Source organism: Epinephelus lanceolatus, chromosome 22, assembly GCF_041903045.1.
Source record: "Epinephelus lanceolatus isolate andai-2023 chromosome 22, ASM4190304v1, whole genome shotgun sequence".
Classification (NCBI taxonomy): domain Eukaryota; kingdom Metazoa; phylum Chordata; class Actinopteri; order Perciformes; family Serranidae; genus Epinephelus; species Epinephelus lanceolatus.
The window spans coordinates 37374855-37396769 of record NC_135755.1 but is presented as its reverse complement, the minus strand read 5'-3'; the positions used below and the strand labels follow the sequence as shown (position 1 = coordinate 37396769).

The 21915-nt window shown below is 40.9% G+C and overlaps 1 protein-coding gene across 2 annotated transcripts in view; it reads left to right on the top strand.

Moving 5' to 3' along the window:
* Positions 1-21628, top strand: part of zcchc4 (zinc finger, CCHC domain containing 4) — a 58645-nt gene extending 37017 nt beyond the window's left edge. For both annotated transcript variants that reach the window (XM_033609750.2, XM_033609749.2), the window contains exons 8-13: positions 1408-1508; positions 15135-15256; positions 20470-20545; positions 20630-20681; positions 20836-20983; positions 21115-21628. In XM_033609750.2, coding sequence (XP_033465641.2) covers positions 1408-1508; positions 15135-15256; positions 20470-20545; positions 20630-20681; positions 20836-20983; positions 21115-21238 — 623 coding nt within the window. In that variant the 3' untranslated portion in view covers positions 21239-21628. The remainder of the gene's footprint in view (positions 1-1407; positions 1509-15134; positions 15257-20469; positions 20546-20629; positions 20682-20835; positions 20984-21114) is intronic.
* The last annotated feature ends 287 nt before the right edge of the window (positions 21629-21915 follow it).

The following is a 21915-nucleotide window of genomic DNA, read 5'->3' as shown; positions in this document are numbered from 1 at the left end:
TGGGGTTCCAAAACAGGAAATTATTTTCGCCGTAAGAATTACCCATAAAATAGGAAAACAGTATCACAATAGAGTATATCAAAGAATGAATACTATACACAAAATACAACAAAACAGACCTGTAGGTTCAAGACAGGTTGACACAACCTTTGTTTTAAGTCATGTGCTGGTTTGGTTTTGTCTGGGCTGTCAGCCGAGCACGGCAGGGATTTGCATTTTCAATACGACAGGGCTACCTGCTTGAAGGTGTGTCTTTGACTGATGATGGCTTGTCTTGAGTGATAACATTTAAAAGCAGCAGGCTGATCTTCGGCTAAAGTCCCCTGTTATTTTTGCTGCATGTGTTTTTCCAGCACACAGCTGGGCAGGTAAAACAAGTTTACCTGCTGGAGGTGAGCTGTTTTCTGTGGCTGTTTCTGCTTTCACTTTCTTCCTTGCAGTATCACTTTATTGAAGAAAAGCCACTAACAGAGTTCTGCTAATTCAGTGATATTTTTCTGCTTCACAATAAAAGTCCCCCATTATTTTGTTATGTAAAAACTTTAGTTGTGAAGCAGAAAAATGAGGAAATGTTTTTGAGAGTTTTGGAACAGCAACCTCACACAACTTCCAATACTGCTGATAGTGAACATGAAACAGTAAAATAAAGCAGATATCTAAAGTAAAAACAGCACACAGGAGAGAAACTAAAGTCCAATCCACAGAGATTCAGTTAGAAGCTACAAAAGTACTGAGAACTGAATACACAGAGACGCCTTTCTCTCTGGTCTCCTGCAGTCAGAGGTGAGAAGAGTCTTGCAACACACACAGCTTGTTTGAGAGGGAGAAGTGGGGTTGTCGGGGGCTGGCTGCGGTCTTTGAGACCTCACCACTACCCACTTGGAGAAGGTCCATCTCTGCCGCAGGTTGACTTGGCACGGCACATCTAAACTGATAATGAAAACGCAAATCGGTGCGGCATGCGGCTTGACTTGGTGTGGCCAAAAGTGACTGTGGAAAAGGCCCAAACTTGTTTTTGGACACTTATTTAAAGTAGAATTGATGCATTTCCTCACCAGCAGGGAGTAGCAGAACAAGCTCTAAACCCAAGATTGTCTCATTATTATTATATGAAGCTGGTAGTGTGATAATGTGTTGTTTACATTATCATTACATTACATTACTGCCTAGAGTCAGGTAATAATTGTGTATGGGTTTGTCACTACAAGTGACCCTTTTTGCATTACACATAGTCACTTTATCCATTGTCCATATATACATATTGATTTCTGCAGTTTAAGCCTCTCATACCAACATATACATAAAAATACAGAATTTTTGATTCTACTACTTTGAGTGTGTTTTAGAAGAAGAGCCAGTGTTGCAGTGTTTGAAGCTAACATCTATTTTTTTGGTTTCTTTGTGCAGACTGCAGCAATGCTGACATGCCCATGATATGGATCTTCCCATATTTCTTTGAGTCTCGCATCCTGGAGTGTCTCCCCTCATTCACCATGCTGGACTACCAGGTATGCTGGCTCTGCATCACTTTTGGCTACTGATTAATACAGACATAGCTAGCAGACAGATATTGAGGAAAATGGCTTTAGAGCTTACCTGTTAGGAATCATGTAAAACAGTACCTGTGTGTGACTTGATTTATGCCTCCACGCTGGCGATAGCCATGGCTGGAGGAGCCATATTTTTCAGGTTATCCCTCTACCTGCCTGTCTGTCCCATTCTTGTAATGTCTTAACGGTCTTGGGCCATCTTTTTTTATCTGACCTGCTTTTATCATATCCACCCTCGTGGCTCCTGAGGTCCTCCGGCACCGGCCTTTTAACTGTTCCAAAAGTTAGAACAAAAACCCACAGGGAGGCTGCATTCAGCCATTATGGCCCTCACTTATGGAATAGCCTGCCGGAGAGCATCAGGACTGCAGAGACTGTTTTTAAAGGAGACTCAAGACTCACCTTTTTAGTTTGGCTTTTAACTGATTTCTTTTACACTTTTAATTCTTCCATTATATGATATTTTAATTTCTAATGCTTTTAAATGATTTATTTTTAAATCTTTATGTATTTTATTATTATTAAATTTCTAAATCTTCATTTATTTATTTATTATTAATATTATTTTAATCTTTAAATCTTTAATTTTTTCTAAATCCTTACATTTTTATTCATTTTATCATTATTTTGTCTCATACTTGTTTTATCTCATCATTTTGCCTTTTAGTCTTTTAGTTTCTATCCCCAGTGTTTCCTCATGGGGGGCCTCCACACTGAGAGGTGTGTCCAGTCGGCCTGCGGGGACGTCGTCCTGGAGATCCCTCATGTCCGGAGGACTGGGAGGCTCTGCACCATGTGTGGAGTCTACCCCGGTCTGTCTGGGTCAGGGTGGTCTCTGTGGCAGCGCTCCCTGTGGCCGTAGGCTGTGACACCTCTCAGTGTGGATGAGCTCCCCATAGGTGGTTCTTTCGTCACCTGGTTCATCAGTGCCCAGCCATGTTACTATATTGACTATATTGAGTGTGTGTGTGTGTGTGTCCGTGTGTCCGCGTGTCTGGGTGTCTGTGTGTCTGTGCGTGTTTATATGTGGGGGTGGGACGGGCGGGTTTTAAATATGTATGTAGTATTTTCATTGTATGTTTTTATTCTGTGAAGCACTTCGTGCTGCATTTTTAATGTATGAAAAATGCTATACAAATAAAGTTTGATTTGATTTGATTTGACTTAGACTCAAGAATGAACTGAGTGAAAATTTGTGGTTGTAGGTCAAAGGTCAAGGTCATTGTGGCTTCACAAAACATGTTTTTGGCCATAACTCAATAATTCTTATGTTGATTATGACGAAATTCAACCCCAACGTCTAACAGGATATAATGATAGAGAGGTGACATTTTATATCCAAAAAGTCAAAGATCAACTTCACTGTGACAGCATGAAACACTTTTTTGGGCCATTATGCGATATCATATCTCAGGAACAGAAGGAGAGACATTTGGTCAGATACTGAATTAGTGACACTAATCTTCAGGGTCCACCTTAAAACTGTGTTGATTGTATAGATCTTCTGTGCTTGCAGGGAGAAGATGTGTGTGAAGCATCCATGTTTTCACAGTCATGGATGTAAACTGTTAGTGCAACTTGACTGGTTCACGGAGGCATACGACTGCAAAGCAGTAATTAGAGTTTTTCACTGTAGTACCTGACACACAGACCACAGTGGTCCAATGAAATGAGAGAAAGCACAACAGTGATTCCAGGGTATCAAATGTGTAGTGTAACTAAAGCTGTATAGGCCTTTTTCACTGTGGATCTTTCGATTTGTCAAACATAGGGTAACCTTGGGGGGTTGGTAAATCAATAGAGCTTAGTATCGTGATATATTTTGTGTCAATACTGTATCTTCAGACTGTGCCAAGTATCATTATGTTTTATTATACAGATTATAAATATTGCAAGCAGAAATTTAACATGAGGTAGCCTACTAGAATAATATAATCAATTGCTTTTTCAGTCGAGAAGATACATTTTGCTATTACAAAAAATGGCTGAGGTGAGGTGAGATGAACACGCTGAAAAATGTAGATTAGATAAAACAGATGTTTTCCTTCAGGGACATAATTTACAGTTGAAAAAAGGTAACAAATTACAAATTATTTTATCGCAATACTCAGCATATCCCAACAGTACATATCGTGATTTAAGTATTATGATAATATCATATCGTGAATCCTCTGGGCTGGGTAGTTCAAAAGGTGTAATCCGGATAAAAATGATCCGGTTTGGTAATCCATTTTTTCCTTTCATGGATCCATTTTTTCCTTTCATGGATCACGTATTTCAGCTCACTTTTGTCCCATTTCAAAAAAGAACTGGATAGGATCACTCTAAATCAGTCATTACATAAATCCGGATTACCAGTAGTTTAACTGGGATGCAGGGGGTGCAAAAATTCACACAAAATAAAAGATCCTTAATTAATTATATTTGATATTAACAGCTATTTCATGAAATATTTCATCAGCAATAAATCCATTATTATATCCCCAGCCATGTTTACCTCACTTACTTTGTCATGATATGGATGCAATAATTCAAGTTGAAAATATTGAAACATTTTTCAAATATTGAGAACAACAGGTAGATCAGCAAGCATGGGGTAATAGTAAGTGTTTTTATTTCAAAATTAGAAAAAAGCATTACAAAGAAGACCTCTGATGGTAAATTTCTTTTTAACATTCAGTCCACTGACCTGACAACCAATAAACATCAACCTTTAAATCATAAAAAGCCAATAATTTCAAAAAAGAAAAATAAAGACTTCAGAATTCTTCAGCTGTCGCAACACCAGCATTTTGTAGATGTGCTTTAAGGAGCTGAATTTCAAGTCTGGCTTTAGTCTGCTGTAGTTGCGCAAGAGTAATTTGTTTCTTGGCCAGACAAATCCGTACACCTGCTCTTTCAATTTCACGTTTGACAAGTGTCATATAAGCATCATCATTATCGGTCTTTGGCAAAGAACTCTTAAAGCCTCTTTTCTTGGCTCCTGAGGCAGTAGCTGCTGGCTCCACCATTGATGATCCACCTTCCACAACAACAGGGCTGAGGTCAAGAATGAATGTGTCCTCTTCATTTGAAGGTTCTGGCTCAGTTTCCTCTGCATTTGTGGGCTCATCATCCCCTACAACACATTGAATCCCATGCAGAGCTTGTGAGTTTGCACCTCCAATAATGTCAAGGACCATGTCTGTGTATTCTCTTCTCTTGTAAGTTTTGTTCCCTGTTGGCTTCAGCATGGTCCCTTGCTGCCTTGGCCTTCAGATTCTTCCATCTGAATTTAACTTGATCTGTTGTCCTCCTGTGACCAGAGCCCATTGCATTCACATTTTGGGTAATTTCAACCCAGATGTCTTGTTTCATTTTGTGAGTCAGTTCTCCGTCCTTAGTAGAGTTAAAACTATAGGTCGACCGATATGGCCTTTAGGCCGATCATGCCGATACCGATATTGAGAGAGAGCAGGGCGGCCGATGGCTGATATAAGGCCGATATCACTTTTTTCTCCCCCATCTGATAAAATACAATATTTTGTTGTTCCTCGCCTCAAGCCCAGGCTTCACCTGCTCTCTGCCTCCTGAATTGTGCTTTTGGATCTAGGACTGAATATGATAAAATGACAAATGACACAATACTGTTTAATCTAAATGTTAACATTTATTGAATGTTCTTGTAATTGACTAAATAAAAGAAACACTTAGTGTTTTAGTGCACTTATTAACAGCAGCATTATCAGCTGACAGCAGCGTCACTGAGAAAACATTTACAGAAATTACATAAACTTAGTTTAAAAAAAAATAACCCACCCTCTCTCTCTCCTCCTCTCTCCCTCCCACCCTCTTTCTCTCCCCCTCTCTCCCTCCCATCCTCTTTCTCTCCCCCTCTGTCCCTCCCAGCCTCTCTCTCTGTCCCTCTCTCATAATATGAGCATGCTTGTGTTGCAGTTACCAAATTAGTTAAATGGGTTTTTGGTAATCACTGGGAATGGGAACTGGGAAACTTATAAATACCTTCACTATTCCGTTACTGTGCCGATATGTTCTCCATGTTCTGATGCTAAAACTTGCACAGGGTTAATGTTCACTCACTATTCTGTTGTTACTGCCACTAATATTTGCACTGAATCTGTCTTATACACTACTGCACTGTTGCCATGACATCCAAACAGAAATAGACAAGCGCTGACCAGAAGAGAAACCTTAAAACAGTGTTAAACTGTTGCACAATGTTGTGTTCTTGAACGTGCCCTTAACACTGACGTCAGCGTCTTATTCGGCTCAAAGAGGGGAGGCTACACACAGGTGCAGCAGAGCAGACTCTTTCTCCGTCTCTCCTCTCTCCGTTATTCACGTGTAGTGTTGGTGCTAGCAGGGGCGGAAATCCCGGGGGGGGGGGGGGACAGGGGGGACATGTCCCCCCCAGAATAATTTGAGACACAATTAATAAAAGCACAATGTAAGCAGTGCTCATTATAATCGCACAATAATGTGCTATTTAAATCTTATAAGATTTAGTCCCCCCCTCCCATTCCTAGTAGTGGTATATCCCACACTCTTTCCAACGGGCGGGGCTAGCAGCCGTTAGTAGCTACTTGGCAGTAGTAGCAGCGTGTGGCTGGACCCGGCTGCCCACATCGCGCATCGCGGGGTAAGATGTACACTCACACAGACACAGTTTAACTTACACAAGTTACAACACATCACATTTACTAGGGTTGGGAATCTCTCTGTGATAGACGATTCGATACGTATCTAGATACACGGGTTACGATACGATTCAAAAACGATATATTTTTAATACAGAACGATTCGATACGATACGATTCGAGCCAATTCTATAAAAGTGACATTCTTACAGTATTTTCAAATTTGTAAAAGACCACATCCCCAAGCATTGTTGCTGTATGGCACTGGCAACAATAAAATAAAAAGACAAACAACAACAAAATCACATGTCAAATGTATTTATTTTTAGACATGGACCAAAAAAAGACTTGCTGAATAAACATCATTTTGTTGAATGGGATCAATATAAAAATGAGAAGAAGTTTTAAACTTTAAGTGAAGTGAACTTTAAGTAAAATTTAAGTGTTTTAAACCTACTTGTTGTGTTGTGTTTATGGTATTGTCTGTGTTTTTCTATCTTATATGGACTTGAGTCTGGAATAAAGTTTATTATAACGCTGTACAATATAAACATAAAGCAGAATAAAATAATAACATGCAATGTAGGGGCAGAACCTGACATCTCCTGTTAATAGTTGATATCATGGACTGTGATGACTAGCAGCTTATCACTGACAGCATGTCAGACTATTTCTGTGTTTGCTACACTCTGTCATTTATAAAAAGATATATCACTTTTCTATAATACATCAATGATATTTCAGTGGAATAAATTACTTATTGACTTATTCATACTTCAAAAACAGCATCAATAAGTGATTAACATAAGGGGGGATCAAAATAAAATAAATAAATAAAAATCAACCAGCCACCCTCCTCCCCTGACAAGTAAAGAACAGTCCCTAAAGTGCGCTGAGGTTTGTGGAAATGTGAACTGCTCGTTTCTCCTCTGACACATCACATACCTGTGTGCTGCCAGGGCTTGGCTGGTATTTTTGGGCAGTCATGACACCGACGAAGACTTCTTGGACCTGGAGCCGGGCTTCTCGGTCGCCAGCCGGTAAGCCGTTATCATGCGCCACCGTATTTGACAGGAATACGTATTTCTGTCTGTGTCTGTGACCCCGCATTCAACCCACAATCGGCAGGATTCGCCTTTAGTTTCTGCTGCGGCTTGGCTGCTCCCTGGTTTATCCAACCAGCATTAGCTTCTGTTCCTCATCCCCACCAGTCAAGCTGGCACTGATGTTTACATCCATTATCGTTGTCAGTAATGCCTGCTACAGAGCATGCCGCCGGGCCGGCTCTCGCGTTGTTTTCGAGATGCAAACTGTTAAAGCCAGTCAACCGATTGCTAGTCTCGCGATACCCGAATCCATGACTCTACAATCGATTCATCTAAGGATTCATGGCTGATTCGTATCGATTGAGGAGGCTGCTACTGACGTAGCTGTATCTCTCGCTTGTCAAACCGGATATCCAGTTGTATCGGTTAATCGTTCCCAACCCTACCATTTACTGTTACAACAAGCCCCAGGCCCAAGCTGATAATCTAAACTGTCTGCAGCATTTCTCCTGCATTGTTCAAAAGCCTACTCAATTACGAGTGCTGCTAAGCTAAAAGCTAATGATTAAGCTCAGAGTTTAGTGATAGTCAGAGAGGACAGGAGAGAAAGAAGAGGGAGAGGACAGGACAAGAGCAGTCAGTGGTGGAGCGGCTCATAGCTAATGGGTACCTGTCTGTAGGCTCTCCACCTGTCAGTGAGACAAACATGAGAGACGTGCAGTTTAACCGATGAGAAGCGGTCATTACGTGCGACTATTACGCACGGTTGTGAGGTGCGCAGCAGCAGATCTCACAGCACATTGTTTATAAACCAGTGTACCAGTTTAATTGCAGGAAATGTTTAGTTGTTAAGCCATTTCTCATAAGTAATTTGATTTCAATCATTTTGTTTTAAATCTGTACATGTGCAGGTGGACTCAGCCAGTGCTAAGAAAGGTCCTATGCCTGCCTGTTGGAGAGATAGAGAGAAGATTAAAGCGTCAAATTGCGGTAAAAGATGCTGTATAAAAGACAGGCTACAACTTTTTTTCTTTGTCCCCCCTGGAATTATTCTCTAAAATTTTACTGTTTATTGTCCCCCCCTGGGTGCTACGATCATAAACATACTGGAATACCGAGCAACTCACGCCAGTCAAACGCAACTGAAGGCTGTGTGTATCACCAACATGTAGACAAGGTATTCCAGCCCCTTTATGATGACTGCATCGCCAATTCTACACGTGAATAACGGAGAACTCCTAGCACTTAGCCGATTATATTTTTGTTCAGTATAGGCAATTAGAAAATGCACTGGAGACGGTGAATGTACATTTAAAAGCAACTCGAACTTGTTATACAAGTACCCGCGGTGCTTCCCTGATTAGCAAACGTTAGCCCCACACTAGAGCCCTGCGCGGGACTGTTTGCTTCATCCCGCTCCTGCCCGCTCCCGCTGAATTTCTGACCATTACCACCCGCAACCGCAACGTGTGTGTTACACTCCCGCCCGCACCCGCAATGTGTATGTCCACTCCCGCCCGCTCCCGCAAAACTCTGAGAATTTATGCCCGCACAATAATAGACATGCATTGATTTTGTGTCTTCTCCCATCCCGCAGGAGAAAACACGTTATTTTATAGGCTATTAATAAAGAGATTCATGGGGTTGTTTGTTTCGTTTCCCTGGCCTGCATGTCTTTTGACGCACTGGTCGGGAATAGCGCTCCTATTTCGTTGTTTTCATTTAGTTTTTAATGACATAAAGGCTGTTTAATATTCTATTCTCCTCCTCTGTATTTTATTTATTTTTCTACCTTTATATAATCACGCAGTGATTGAGGTTAAGGTCTCTTTTCTAAGAGAGACCTGAATAAGAAACATTAATGAGATAAAGATAAAGCCTATGCTCAATAACACCGGCATCATCACGCCTCTTTATGTCATTAACAAATAGCAACGAGAGTAGGCTGTGAGTGGCTCAAATAACACTAATAAATAACATAAAATAAACAAAGTTAATGAATGAAACGAATGTATTTAACAAATGAATCACTTGGCCATAATATTGCTGTGGAGGAAGAGAATGTTGCTGACCGACTGCAGTCGTGTGTCTCTCTTCCAAGATGCGCCCACAGACACTAAAGGCCCGCTCTGAAGGCACACTGGATGCGGGGATACTGAAGATGAAATGCGCCAGCTTTGAGCGCGCTGGGAAGTAGAGGGCTCAGTGCGTCTTCAGACCTTGTTTGAGCTTCTTTTCCACATCATTTGTTAACTCCATCCTGTCGCTACAGGCTACATTCCGATCCCGCAGTGTTTTTTTTAGCCGCCGTTCCCGCCCGCAGCAAAGCAAAACCGCCCACCCCCGTGGGACCCAATCCCAATGCAACCCTCTATCCCACACCTCACAGGCACTTGTTGCATGTTGCTTTCACCGTCTCCAGTGCATTTTCTAATATAATGCAAACACCAATGCTACTTGTCAACATGTTGGAGATTCACACAGCCTTCAGTTACGTTTGACTGGCGTGAGTTGCTCGGTATTCCAGTCTGTTTATGATCGTAGCACCAACACTACACGTGAATAATGGAGAGATGAGAGACGGAGAAACAGTCTGCTCTGCTGCACCTGTGTGTAGCCTACGACGTCAGTGTTAAGGGCATGTTCAAGAACACCAACATTGTGCAACAGTTAAACAGGCTTCTCTTTTGGTCATCGGTCTCGTGAGCACAGGGATCAGCCTAAGCCGATTACCTCAAAATGGTGTTAGATCTGCCCGATTAATTGGCCAGCCGATTGATCGGCCGACCTCTAGTTAAAACGTCCTAAAATTACATCATAATGGTTCCTGACACCCTCCAGCAGTGCCTGGGTTTCTGTTGCAGTGAAATCGGGTCCCTTTGAGTCCATGGTTTCATGTCTTCTTTTGTTTAAAAGCTGAATTTATAGGACTTTGGTATGATTGGTTGAATGATTGGAACACAAGCTAAAGCAAATCAGCAATCAGCTGATCAGCAAACCAGGTGTTGTCCATAGCCGTAAACATTTTGGTAGGAGAGGTTATCGTCAAAAAGTGTTTGATGAACGTCCAACCAGAGCAATATACCACCAAAGAACTATTAGTTAGTTAACTAACTAACTAGGTTTCGCTTTGGCATTGCTGATATTAAATACATTGCAGATCTTGTCAGACCAAAACTTCAAAGAAGAACCCGAAGAAGTCAGTCTTGCTCTGCACTTCTATGCATCTGGGTCTTTCTTTCAAGTTGTTGACATTTTGGGAGTGGACAAATCGACTGAGTGATGATGAAAGCTGTGTCAGCTGCACTGGCCCACCTTGTGAATCAGTTTGTGTCATTTCCAAGAGGTGGCACTGCCCAGACCAAGTGCAAGTTTTTTCAGTTGGGGAACATGCCCAGTACTATTGGGGTTATTAACTGCACTCATGTGCGTACACAAGCACCTCATGAAAGGGAGTGGGAGTACATCAGCCGAAAAGAGAGGCACAGCATCCAGCTTGTGGCCGATGCTGACCTCATCATCACTAACAGTGTTGTGAAGTGGCCCAGGTCTGTCCATGATGTACACATCCTGAGGGAAAATGTTCTATACAGAGAGCTTCAAAACAACCAACCAGATGGCATTATCTTAGGAGACAGTGCCTATCCACTCCTGCCAAGACTGATGACCCCTTTTATTGCACCAAGCACTCCTGGTCAGGCCCGCTACAATACTGCCCGTTGCAAAACCAGATGTGCTATTGAGCGATTGAATGGAGTTCTTAAGAGGCCTTTTGCATGCCTTAATTATCTGGGAGTAGGGCCTCAGAAAGTATGCAACGTAATACTTGCATGTATTGTGCTTCACATGATGATGGTTAAGCACCTGACACCGGATTTCCACTGGATGCGTGTCCGTTGCAGAACGGCAGCGCTGGTTATCCACTGCGTGCTCCGCTGTCCGTCAATACCCACCGGCTGCGTTTGCTGTGCGGTGCGGTGCAGCTCCGCCGGAAGACATCTCGGTCCACTGCCATGATTAATATCTCCTCGTCCATGGTGTTCACGGGGTGAAATGACGTCTGAAAACCTCTGACCTGTTGACTTCAGGCCTGCCTCTGCCCATTATGTAGTTTTTAAGGTGTAGTGCAGGGAAATATGATCCGCCGTGAACACTGTGTACTTTATTTTGAAAATTAACCGGATGTTTTATTGTGTTTCTGTGCACAACTTCCTGCCCCGCACGATCTGCTCTGTGCTGAATTGCTGTGTTGTGCTCCGGCGTCCGGCAAAAATAGAAGTCCTGCGTATTTGAGTGCCAGAGCTGAGACGGAGCCGGAACGCAGCACAGCTGCAGCTGGTGGAAACACACACATTGACTAGAATGGAATCCTGTCGGCTCCACTGCCGTGCCGGAGTGCAGACAGATTACTTTATATTGTACTTTAAAGGGTTAAAGGGTAGCCTGTTTGAGGACCAATGAATTTGATAGGGCTATCGTACATCATACAGGTGAACACAAAGAAAGATGTCCAGTGCTTGATTTAATTTGTTATTTCAATGTCAAGTTCAAGATGGACAGATGTCGTAAAACTGGCGATTATCATCAGTCAAATCCAAGACGATGACTATCTTGCCATCAGGTTTACTGTTCATACACCACAAAAGCCTTGTGTCTAATGTAAAAGCGTGGCACTTAAACCCACACATCTAATGAAACTAATAAGAAACATCTGTGGAAAAACATGCAGTTAATGTCCTTGATCATTCAAATTCAACTTGGCTGCTTTTGTTCCTATCTTTGTCACTACTTTCCTCACTATAGTGCAGTATAGTAAGAGTTATAGTGATTATAGGAACATATATACAGTGGTGGAAAAAAGGTTTCGGACACCCCATGCATTTGTGAAATATTGCATTAAGAATCACTCTTAGGTCTTCAAGTGCAATTTCTTTTAGTACAGTCACAGCAAAAAATACTAAATAAATCCTAAAAAAGCCATTAAAACTTAGAATTGATTGGTTCCATAAAAATACATAAGAAATTTTGAGTATTGGGTCATTTTGGTACCAGTGATGAAGGTCGTTCTTTTTATTAAAAGACACAATTTTTGTTGCCAAGCTTCGTGTCTACATAAAGCCAGCACATTTGAAAGTTCTTCAGACACAAAAATGGCTAAAACAAGGAACCTAATGCAGGAAACACGCCTGAAGATAAAGATTCTCAGCCAGGAAGGGTACAGCTGCCACCAGATAGCCAGGAAGTGCAGATGCAGTCCTTCAGCAGTTGGATACATTCTGCAGAAATACAGACGAACCAACAGCTTGGAAGACAAAGCAAGATCCGGGCGTCCAAGGGTTTCTTCAGCAAGAAATGACCGCATCCTGATCCGCATGTGCAGGCAAAACCGCCGAATGACATCACAGGAGCTTCAGCAGCAGTGGTCAAACCAAACTGGTGTCCAGTGTTCCACCCGCACTGTACGTGGCCGACTTTTAGATCATGGCTTAAGGTCCTACAAGGCTATCAAGAAGCCCCTGATCAATGAGAGACAGAGGTTAGGCCGGCGTCGTTGGGCCCAGGCACACAAGAACTGGACAGCCAGGAATTGGAAGAAGATTTTGTGGTCAGATGAGTCCAGTTTCCAGCTTTATCTTCCTCCTACTAATGTGAGGGTATGCAGAAGGCCAGGTGAAGCATTATCTCCAGCATGTACAGTACCTACTGTCAAGCATGGTGGAGGCAGTATCATGGTTTGGGGATGCATGAGTGCTGCTGGTGTTGGTCATCTCACTGTCTGTGATGGCACATTGAACTCTACCAAGTATTGTACCATTCTCGAAACCCACATGCTCCCTTCTGCGCGTGCACTGTTCCGTCGAGGTAAAAACTGGATGTTTCAACAAGATAATGCCCCTTGCCACACATCCAAGGCCAGTAGAACTTGGCTGCAGGAGCACAGTATCCAGGTCTTAGAGTGGCCAGCTCAATCCCCGGACATGAGCCCCATTGAAAATCTGTGGTGGATTATCAAAAGGTCTGTTTCAAAGCATAAACCAAAGAATTTAGAAGAATTAAAAGCAGTAATTCAAGAAGAATGGGACAAGATTACCCCTCAACAGTGTGAAAGGCTCGTGGGGAACATGCCAGCCAGGATTAGAGCTCTACTATGTGCCAATGGCAGGACTACTAAATATTAATTTGATGATGTGATGGTTTATTTATTTTTTGTTCAGTTTTGAACACATTCTCTGTTATTTGTTGACTTTGATACCGACAATGTTGAGAACTGACATATTGAAACTGTCAATAATTTAGTTTTGTTAGTTTTTCTTGTAAACAATAAACAAAAAAATATAATTTGTATTTGTTTGTATCTGTCTAATGCAGCCACACCTTTTGAAACACAAAAAAGATTTTTCCAGAAATATTTCATGATAGTATTTGAGATTGTGTAAAATTTTAAGGGTGTCCGAAAACTTTTTTCCACCACTGTATATAAACATATATGTATAGTTCTATATATTAAATAGGGATGTACCAATTGTGAAATTCTGGGCCGATACTGATGCCAGTGTTTAAAATAACAATTGGGCCAGTAGCAAGTACTGATAATCAATGTTTTTATGTTGTTTATTTTGTTTTTGTTGTTATTTAATCCCCTTCTTGTGCCAGGGAAACAAAGAAGTCTTCATAATAAAAAAAAACTAACTCAACTGTTGTAAAGTCAGTCAGTCCTTCATCACACTATCTTTGAATAAACACAAATGTTTCTGAAACAACCTTTAAAGTGACCGTCTTTCACATGAGACATACTATATATATCATAATTCCCTCTCTTTATATTTCTGTGAAAACATCAACAAGTCTCTCCTTCAAACAGCTGTATTTATTCAAGTTTCTCACCCAAACTACATTTTGCAATTTACATTTGAACACATTATAAGAACATTATAATTTTTACTCTATTTTAGCTAAGAGAGCTTGAATGCATCATTTTTTAATTTTTATATACTTTATTAATCCCTCAGAGGGGAAATTCAATTTTTTTCACTCCTGTAACTCAAGCTCTCCTCTTGCCATTGTTAACCAGGCCCCCAGGAAGCACGCTGGGCTTTGCAGCCAATTTGTGTAGTTGCCGAACAGTGTAATTACACTGTCACTTGATGCCCCCCAAAAAAACTTTTTCCAGTATACTTACATGGGAAATCAGACATCTGTAAATCAATGGATACATTTTTTTTTAAACCTCACAACCCCCAGAGAATGACTTGTTTCACTGTCAGGGTTTGATCCATTTGGTTGCATAACATTTGGAAAGAAGAAGCCGCATTATTGAATCATTTTATCTTCATCCAAGTTAGCAGAGCGCTAAACCGGAAGCAGCCTGTTCAGACAGTGGAAGTCTCTAGTGCACTTTGCAGCTTTGGCTCAGGAAGTACAACGGGTCGTCCAATAATTGGAAGATCAGTGCTTTTATCCCGGTTCCTCCAGTCTGCATGTCGAAGATCTTTGGGCAAGATACTGAACCCCAAATTGTTCCCGATGTCTGTTCCATCAGTGTGTTAGTACTTTTAAAGTGAGTAGCAGGTGGCACCGTCTATGGTAGCCTCGGCCACCAGTGTGTGAATGTGACATGTTGTGTTAAAGTGCTTTGAGTTTGCTAGAAGACTAAAATGGCGCTATGCAAGCATAGTGTGTGAATGTGACATGAAAGGGTGAACGTGACATTTGTTAAAAGTGCTCTGAGTTGTCAGAAGACTAAAACGGTGCAATGCAGATATGCAGTCGACAAGGAAAATATCTGTTTATGCCGATGTGCGGCCAAAAATTGGTACATCTCTAATATTATATATATATTTTAATAGTAAAAAAGTAAATATTTTAGTAAAGAAATTAGTAAATACTTTCTTTGTTTCCAGGTGGACTATGACAACCATCCTCTGTATAAACATGGGAAGACAGGCAGAAAGCAGTCTCCTGTCAGACTCTTCACTAATATTTCAGCCAGAGACGTCGTCCTGCCCAAAGAGGAGGGCTACAGGTATCAACACACTTTCTGTCACAGCTTTAATGACTGATCCAACTGGCTGATATAATCTTATCACCAATATATCACTATGAGTATCAACAATCTCGGAATCCACTGGCTATCAGTCTGGCAAGGATAAGCCTCTTTGAGCAACAGCCAGTATTTCAGGAGATCTGGTGTGGCCAGCGAATATCCTAGCCAAGACTTCCTCTTCGCACGGAACAGGAATGCAGATACATTTTTTAAAAAGAAAAAAAAATTAGTATTAGCTGTATGGTGGGAGGAGGATAGTCAGTGAGTTCCAAGATTACATTTCGGCCAATGTGTTCTGCCTCTCCACATGGACTGTTTACATGCTGCTCAAACATGATTGAGTAAAACATCCCAGTTCTTGCATGGCCAGCATACTCACTGGACATGTCACCCATTGAGCATGTTTGGGATGCTCTGGATCGGCGTATATGACAGCGTGTTCCAGTTCCTGCCAATATCCAGCAACTTCGCACAGCCATTGAAGAGGAGTGGACCAACATTCCACAGGCCACAATCAACAACCTGATCAACTCTATGCGAAGGAGATGTGTTGCACTGCGTGAGGCAAATGGTGGTCACACCAGATACTGACTGGTTTTCTGACCCCCCCCCCCCCCCCCCCAATAAAGCAAAACTGCACATTTCAGAGTGGCCTTTTATTGTGGCCAGCCTAAGGCACACCTGTGCAATAATTATGCTGTCTAATCAGCATCTTGATATGCCACACCTGTGAGGTTGGATGGATTATCTCGGCAAAGGAGAAGTGCTCACTAACACAGATTTATACAGATTTGTGAACAATATTTGTGAGAAATGGTCTTTTGTGTATATAGAAAATGTTTTAGATCTTTGAGTTCAGCTCATGAAAAATGGGAGCAAAAACAAAAGTGTTGCGTTTATATTTTTGTTCAGTGTACATACATATATATATGTATGTGTGTGTGTGTGTGTGTGTGTGTGTATGTATATGTGTATGTATGTATATATATATATGTATACATATATATATATATACATACATACAGTACAGGCCAAAAGTTTGGACACACCTTCTCATTCAATGCGTTTTCTTTATTTTCATGACTATTTACATTGTAGATTCTCACTGAAGGCATCAAGACTATGAATGAACACATGTGGAGTTATGTACTTAACAAAAAAAGGTGAAATAACTGAAAACATGTTTTACATTCTAGTTTCTTCAAAATAGCCACCCTTTGCTCTGATTACTGCTTTGCACACTCTTGGCATTCTCTCCATGAGCTTCAAGAGGTAGTCACCTGAAATGGTTTCCACTTCACAGGTGTGCCTTATCAGGGTTAATTAGTGGAATTTCTTGCTTTATCAATGGGGTTGGGACCATCAGTTGTGTTGTGCAGAAGTCAGGTTAATACACAGCCGACAGCCCTATTGGACAACTGTTAAAATTCATATTATGGCAAGAACCAATCAGCTAACTAAAGAAAAACGAGTGGCCATCATTACTTTAAGAAATGAAGGTCAGTCAGTCCGGAAAATTGCAAAAACTTGAAATGTGTCCCCAAGTGGAGTCGCAAAAACCATCAAGCGCTACAACGAAACTGGCACACATGAGGACCGACCCAGGAAAGGAAGACCAAGAGTCACCTCTGCTTCTGAGGATAAGTTCATCCGAGTCACCAGCCTCAGAAATGGCAAGTTAACAGCAGCTCAGATCAGAGACCAGATGAATGCCACACAGAGTTCTAGCAGCAGACCCATCTCTAGAACAACTGTTAAGAGGAGACTGCGCCAATCAGGCCTTCATGGTCAAATAGCTGCTACGAAACCACTGCTAAGGAGAGGCAACAAGCAGAAGAGATTTGTTTGGGCCAAGAAACACAAGGAATGGACATTAGACCAGTGGAAATCTGTGCTTTGGTCTGATGAGTCCAAATTTGAGATCTTTGGTTCCAACCGCCATGTCTTTGTGAGACGCAGAAAAGGTGAACGTATGGATTCCACATGCCTGGTTCCCACTGTGAAGCATGGAGGAGGAGGTGTGATGGTGTGGGGGTGTTTTGCTGGTGACACTGTTGGGGATTTATTCAAAATTGAAGGCACACTGAACCAGCATGGCTACCACAGCATCCTGCAGCGACATGCCATCCCATCCGGTTTGCGTTTAGTTGGACCATCATTTATTTTTCAACAGGACAATGACCCCAAACACACCTCCAGGCTGTGTAAGGGCTATTTGACCAAGAAGGAGAGTGATGGAGTGCTGCGGCAGATGACCTGGCCTCCACAGTCACCGGACCTGAACCCAATCGAGATGGTTTGGGGTGAGCTGGACCGCAGAGTGAAGGCAAAGGGGCCAACAAGTGCTAAACACCTCTGGGAACTCCTTCAAGACTGTTGGAAAACCATTTCAGGTGACTACCTCTTGAAGCTCATCGAGAGAATGCCAAGAGTGTGCAAAGCAGTAATCAGAGCAAAGGGTGGCTATTTTGAAGAAACTAGAATATAAAACATGTTTTCAGTTATTTCACCTTTTTTTGTTAAGTACATAACTCCACATGTGTTCATTCATAGTTTTGATGCCTTCAGTGAGAATCTACAATGTAAATAGTCATGAAAATAAAGAAAACGCATTGAATGAGAAGGTGTGTCCAAACTTTTGGCCTGTACTGTATATAACATGACATTTGGTCAAAAACCTTTTTTAAAGCCGCTCCTAAATCAGGCCTGAAATACACAAATGGCAACCTTTTACGACACCTCGCCCTCTCGGACGAAAAACGTCCCCATTGAAACCCATTAAAACGACATTTTTTGATTCAATTTCCATAAAAAACATGATTTTTTGCTATCTCTGGCAGTCAGGTTGGTTCGAGAGACCCAAGAATGGTAAAAAAAAAACCAAACAAACAAAAAAGATGGGGCCAATGTCCATTTTCGGGGCCCTGCTGTCTTTTCAATGCAATTCCTGGTTTGGCCACTTGAAGCACTATAGGCCCCTAACTGGGAGGGTAAATGCAGAGTAGATCAAAAATGGTCTTGCTGTGCTCATAAGGATGTGACAGTGTGGTCTGTATAAAAATATTGCAATATTAGTTTGTGTGTGTGTGTGTGTGTGTGTGTGTACATGGACTCAAAATACACAATGTCAAATCCCTATGTGAAAATATAGCTAAATGTAAAACCATAAATTCCGTATTTGTTCATCACATCCTCATGGCAACTTAGAAACATGAATTTGATTATATTAGTCATGCATTCCAGAGTTAGGGGATCAAAATGGAAGTTTTTACTAAAATCCAGCTGAATCATACATTTTCTCCTGCTTCCCCAGCAGAGTAAACACACACTAAATAATAAGCAGTAAAACTGCCTGTATTTTTCTCCTATTTTTTCATTATTGAGGTTTGCGAGCCATTGTTGCAAAAAGAAATTAAAATAAATGCTAGGTTAGTGTTGATATGGATGTCTGGGGGCTGTGGCTGTGGCTGTATAGATACTAAAAAAATATTGTGTGTCTGTGTGTGTGAGCATATATATATATATATATATATATATATACACATACACACACACACACACACACACACACACATAATTTTTATCAGTGTTTTTTAAACAAGCTATCATAATTAAAACCAAGCACTATCTCTAACCACATATTTCCCTCACCGTGAGGACTCTGGTCTGGCTTGTACTGCATCTTGAATCTCACTGTCAGGACTATGTGGAGGGGTTAGAGAGATAGGCCCACTGTTGTCAATCTCAGCTTTCCTTTTCTGTCTTTCTTTAGCCTTCTGCCACTCTTTCCGCTTACGTCTTTGAGCTCTCTTACGCAGGTCATTGATGGATTTCTTTTTCCCTGCTTCTGTTTCTCTTTTCTACCGCTCACGTGCTTTCCTGAGGTATTCTTCCCTTCTCTGTGAATCTGCATTTCTTCTCACCCTGGAGCACCACATGGCATGAGGAAAACAAGAAATTAATATATTTTTCCAACACTATTGTTTGCTTTTTCCCAAACAATAGTAAATATAATTTATGCATGTAACAGTGTTGAAAGGTTGAGCTTGACGATGTCAATCTGACGATAAAAACGATGAAATATAGGTCAGAAAGTATGCTCACACTTACCTCTCTTTACAGTGTGAGCTGGAAAAGACGAGTGATGTCACTTCCTGGGTGCTGAGGAAGTTGTACTGAACCATTATTTTTAAAAAAGTGGGGGACTTGGTATGCTGTTATGGGGTTGAACAAAACTGGGGGACATGATTAAATAGTGCTATTTTATAAATAATTCATGTATTTTTCTCAGATTTCTTTTATTTAGGTTAAAGTAGACAGGCAAATAATTATATTAGCAGAAAAAACTTGGGGTTACTGGCTGTATTTATTTGTTTTATATTCAATGAAAAAGTAACTTTGGTCAGTGGGGACATGCACATTTGTGTGTTATAATGCAAAGATATATATATATGTATGTACACTGAACAAAAATGAGCTGAACTCAAAGATCTAAAACATTTTCTATATACACAAATATACACAACAATAATGAAGTGATGACATTTTATATCCAAAAGGTCAAAGGTCACTTTTAGTGTGACATCATAATATTCTGCATAAAACACTTTTCTGGCCATTATTCAGCATCATTTCTCAGGAACAGAAGGGGAAATATTTGGTCAGATACTTAATTGATGACACTCAACTTGGGTGTCCACTTTGAAACTGTGTTGATTGTATAGATCTTCTGTGCTGTCGGGGGGACAATGGGTGTAAAGTATTCATGTTTTACAGACATGGATGTAAACTGTAAGAAAAACTTGACTGGTGGGTGGAGGCATACAACCGCTGGGCGGTAATTCTAGTTTTTCATAGATCTTCTTTTGTTTATACACCAGAACTAGCCTAACAGCAGTGTTAAAGGTAAAGTTATAACAAAAGACAACTACAAGAACTTCACGTAAATGAAATAATAAGTTATAGTTATGACTTATTGTAAATCAAGAAATATGTGATCAAATAATATATGAATAATCTGGCAGGGCAATAGCTGCGAACTTTAAATACTTACCTTTAAGGACACACTTTGGATGGAACACATAAGGTATTCAACTTTAATACCCAGCTGTTAGAATCATGCAGTTAATATTATTATGATGATTTTGTGGTAAAAGGTCCTGTATTTTCTCCTCTTCTATTACTCCTTTTAGATTTTGCTCTGTATGCCAGAGATTTGTCTTTTCCCTCAACAAGCACTGTGCTAAATGCAACGTCTGCCCATCTAAGGTATAAAAGCAAAACTACACACACTATATTTACTCTAATAAAGGCATATGTTACAACCTCTGCTTTCTCTCTCTCTGTCTGCAGGATGGCCGAGAATGGAAGCACTGCTCAACATGTGAGAAATGCGTGAAACCGTGTAAGTAAATGTATTCATGATCACGTCAGACACGAGTAATATGCTCATGCATACACGGTTACTACTTAGTAAGACTAGCAAAAGTCTTCACGTCACTACTTTACTTTTTGTCTTATATGAATTTGTGTATTTATTGAATTTCTTTCCCTGTAAGCATGGAAACACTGCCAGTCCTGTGGCTGCTGTGCCCTCCCAGACCACCCATGTGGTCATGGTCAAGAAAAGGAGGGCTGCTTCAACTGTGGCAGCCTAGAGCACAAGCGCAAAGCCTGCCCTCTCAAAGACACACACAGGATCAGCAGGTGAGTTCATATATCTGTCACTGCTGTGGGCTCAATCTCTGAACTCTATCGCTGTGCCAGTAAGATTCAATATTTGCACTTCTTAATGTGTTTTCCTCCATCTGTGTGTGTATTGTGTTCTGCCCCTCCAGTCATCGGTCCAATGCCAAGAGTGGAGGCAAAAATGTATCCCATCATCCCCTCCTAAAGTCTAAAGCTAAGAGGAAGTCTGGCGCAGCTCGCAGAGCAAAGAAGATGGCTGCTCTGTCGAAATGACCTCAGCATTTATGCAATGGCTGTGCAATCACATGCAGTGAATTATTTTATTTAAATTCAAGTGACTGTTCTTAACAGTCTTGACAGTTGCAGTAGAATAAAAGTAACAAAAAGAGATTTTTCCTTGTATTTTCCACTGAAATGTATAGACATCCCAAGTTGGTATTTATTCTGTATATGGCAGTAAATCTCAGGAAGAGCAACTGAGGAGGGGTCCCTCTTCCAGAATGGACAGACGTGCAACAGATGTTGTGTGTATAGAACAGATCGGCATAATAAATTTGAGTAATTCATATGACAAAATGAGACATATACGTATACATATGTATGTATGTATGTATGTATGTATGTATATATATACAGTCAGGTCCATAATTATTTGGACAATGATACAGTTGTCATCATTTTGGCTCTATACACCACCACAATGGGTTTTAAATGAAACAATGAATACCTGCTTAAAGTGCAGACTCTCAGCTTTCATTTAAGGCTTTTTTCAAAAATGTAGTATGAACCATGTAGGAATTACAACCATTTCTTCACACAGTCCCCCAACTTTAAGGGCTCATAAGTATTTGGACAAACTAACATAATCATCAATTAAACAGTCAGTTTTAATACTTGGTTGCAAATCCTTTACAGTCAATGACTGCCTGAAGTGTTGGACACATAGGCAT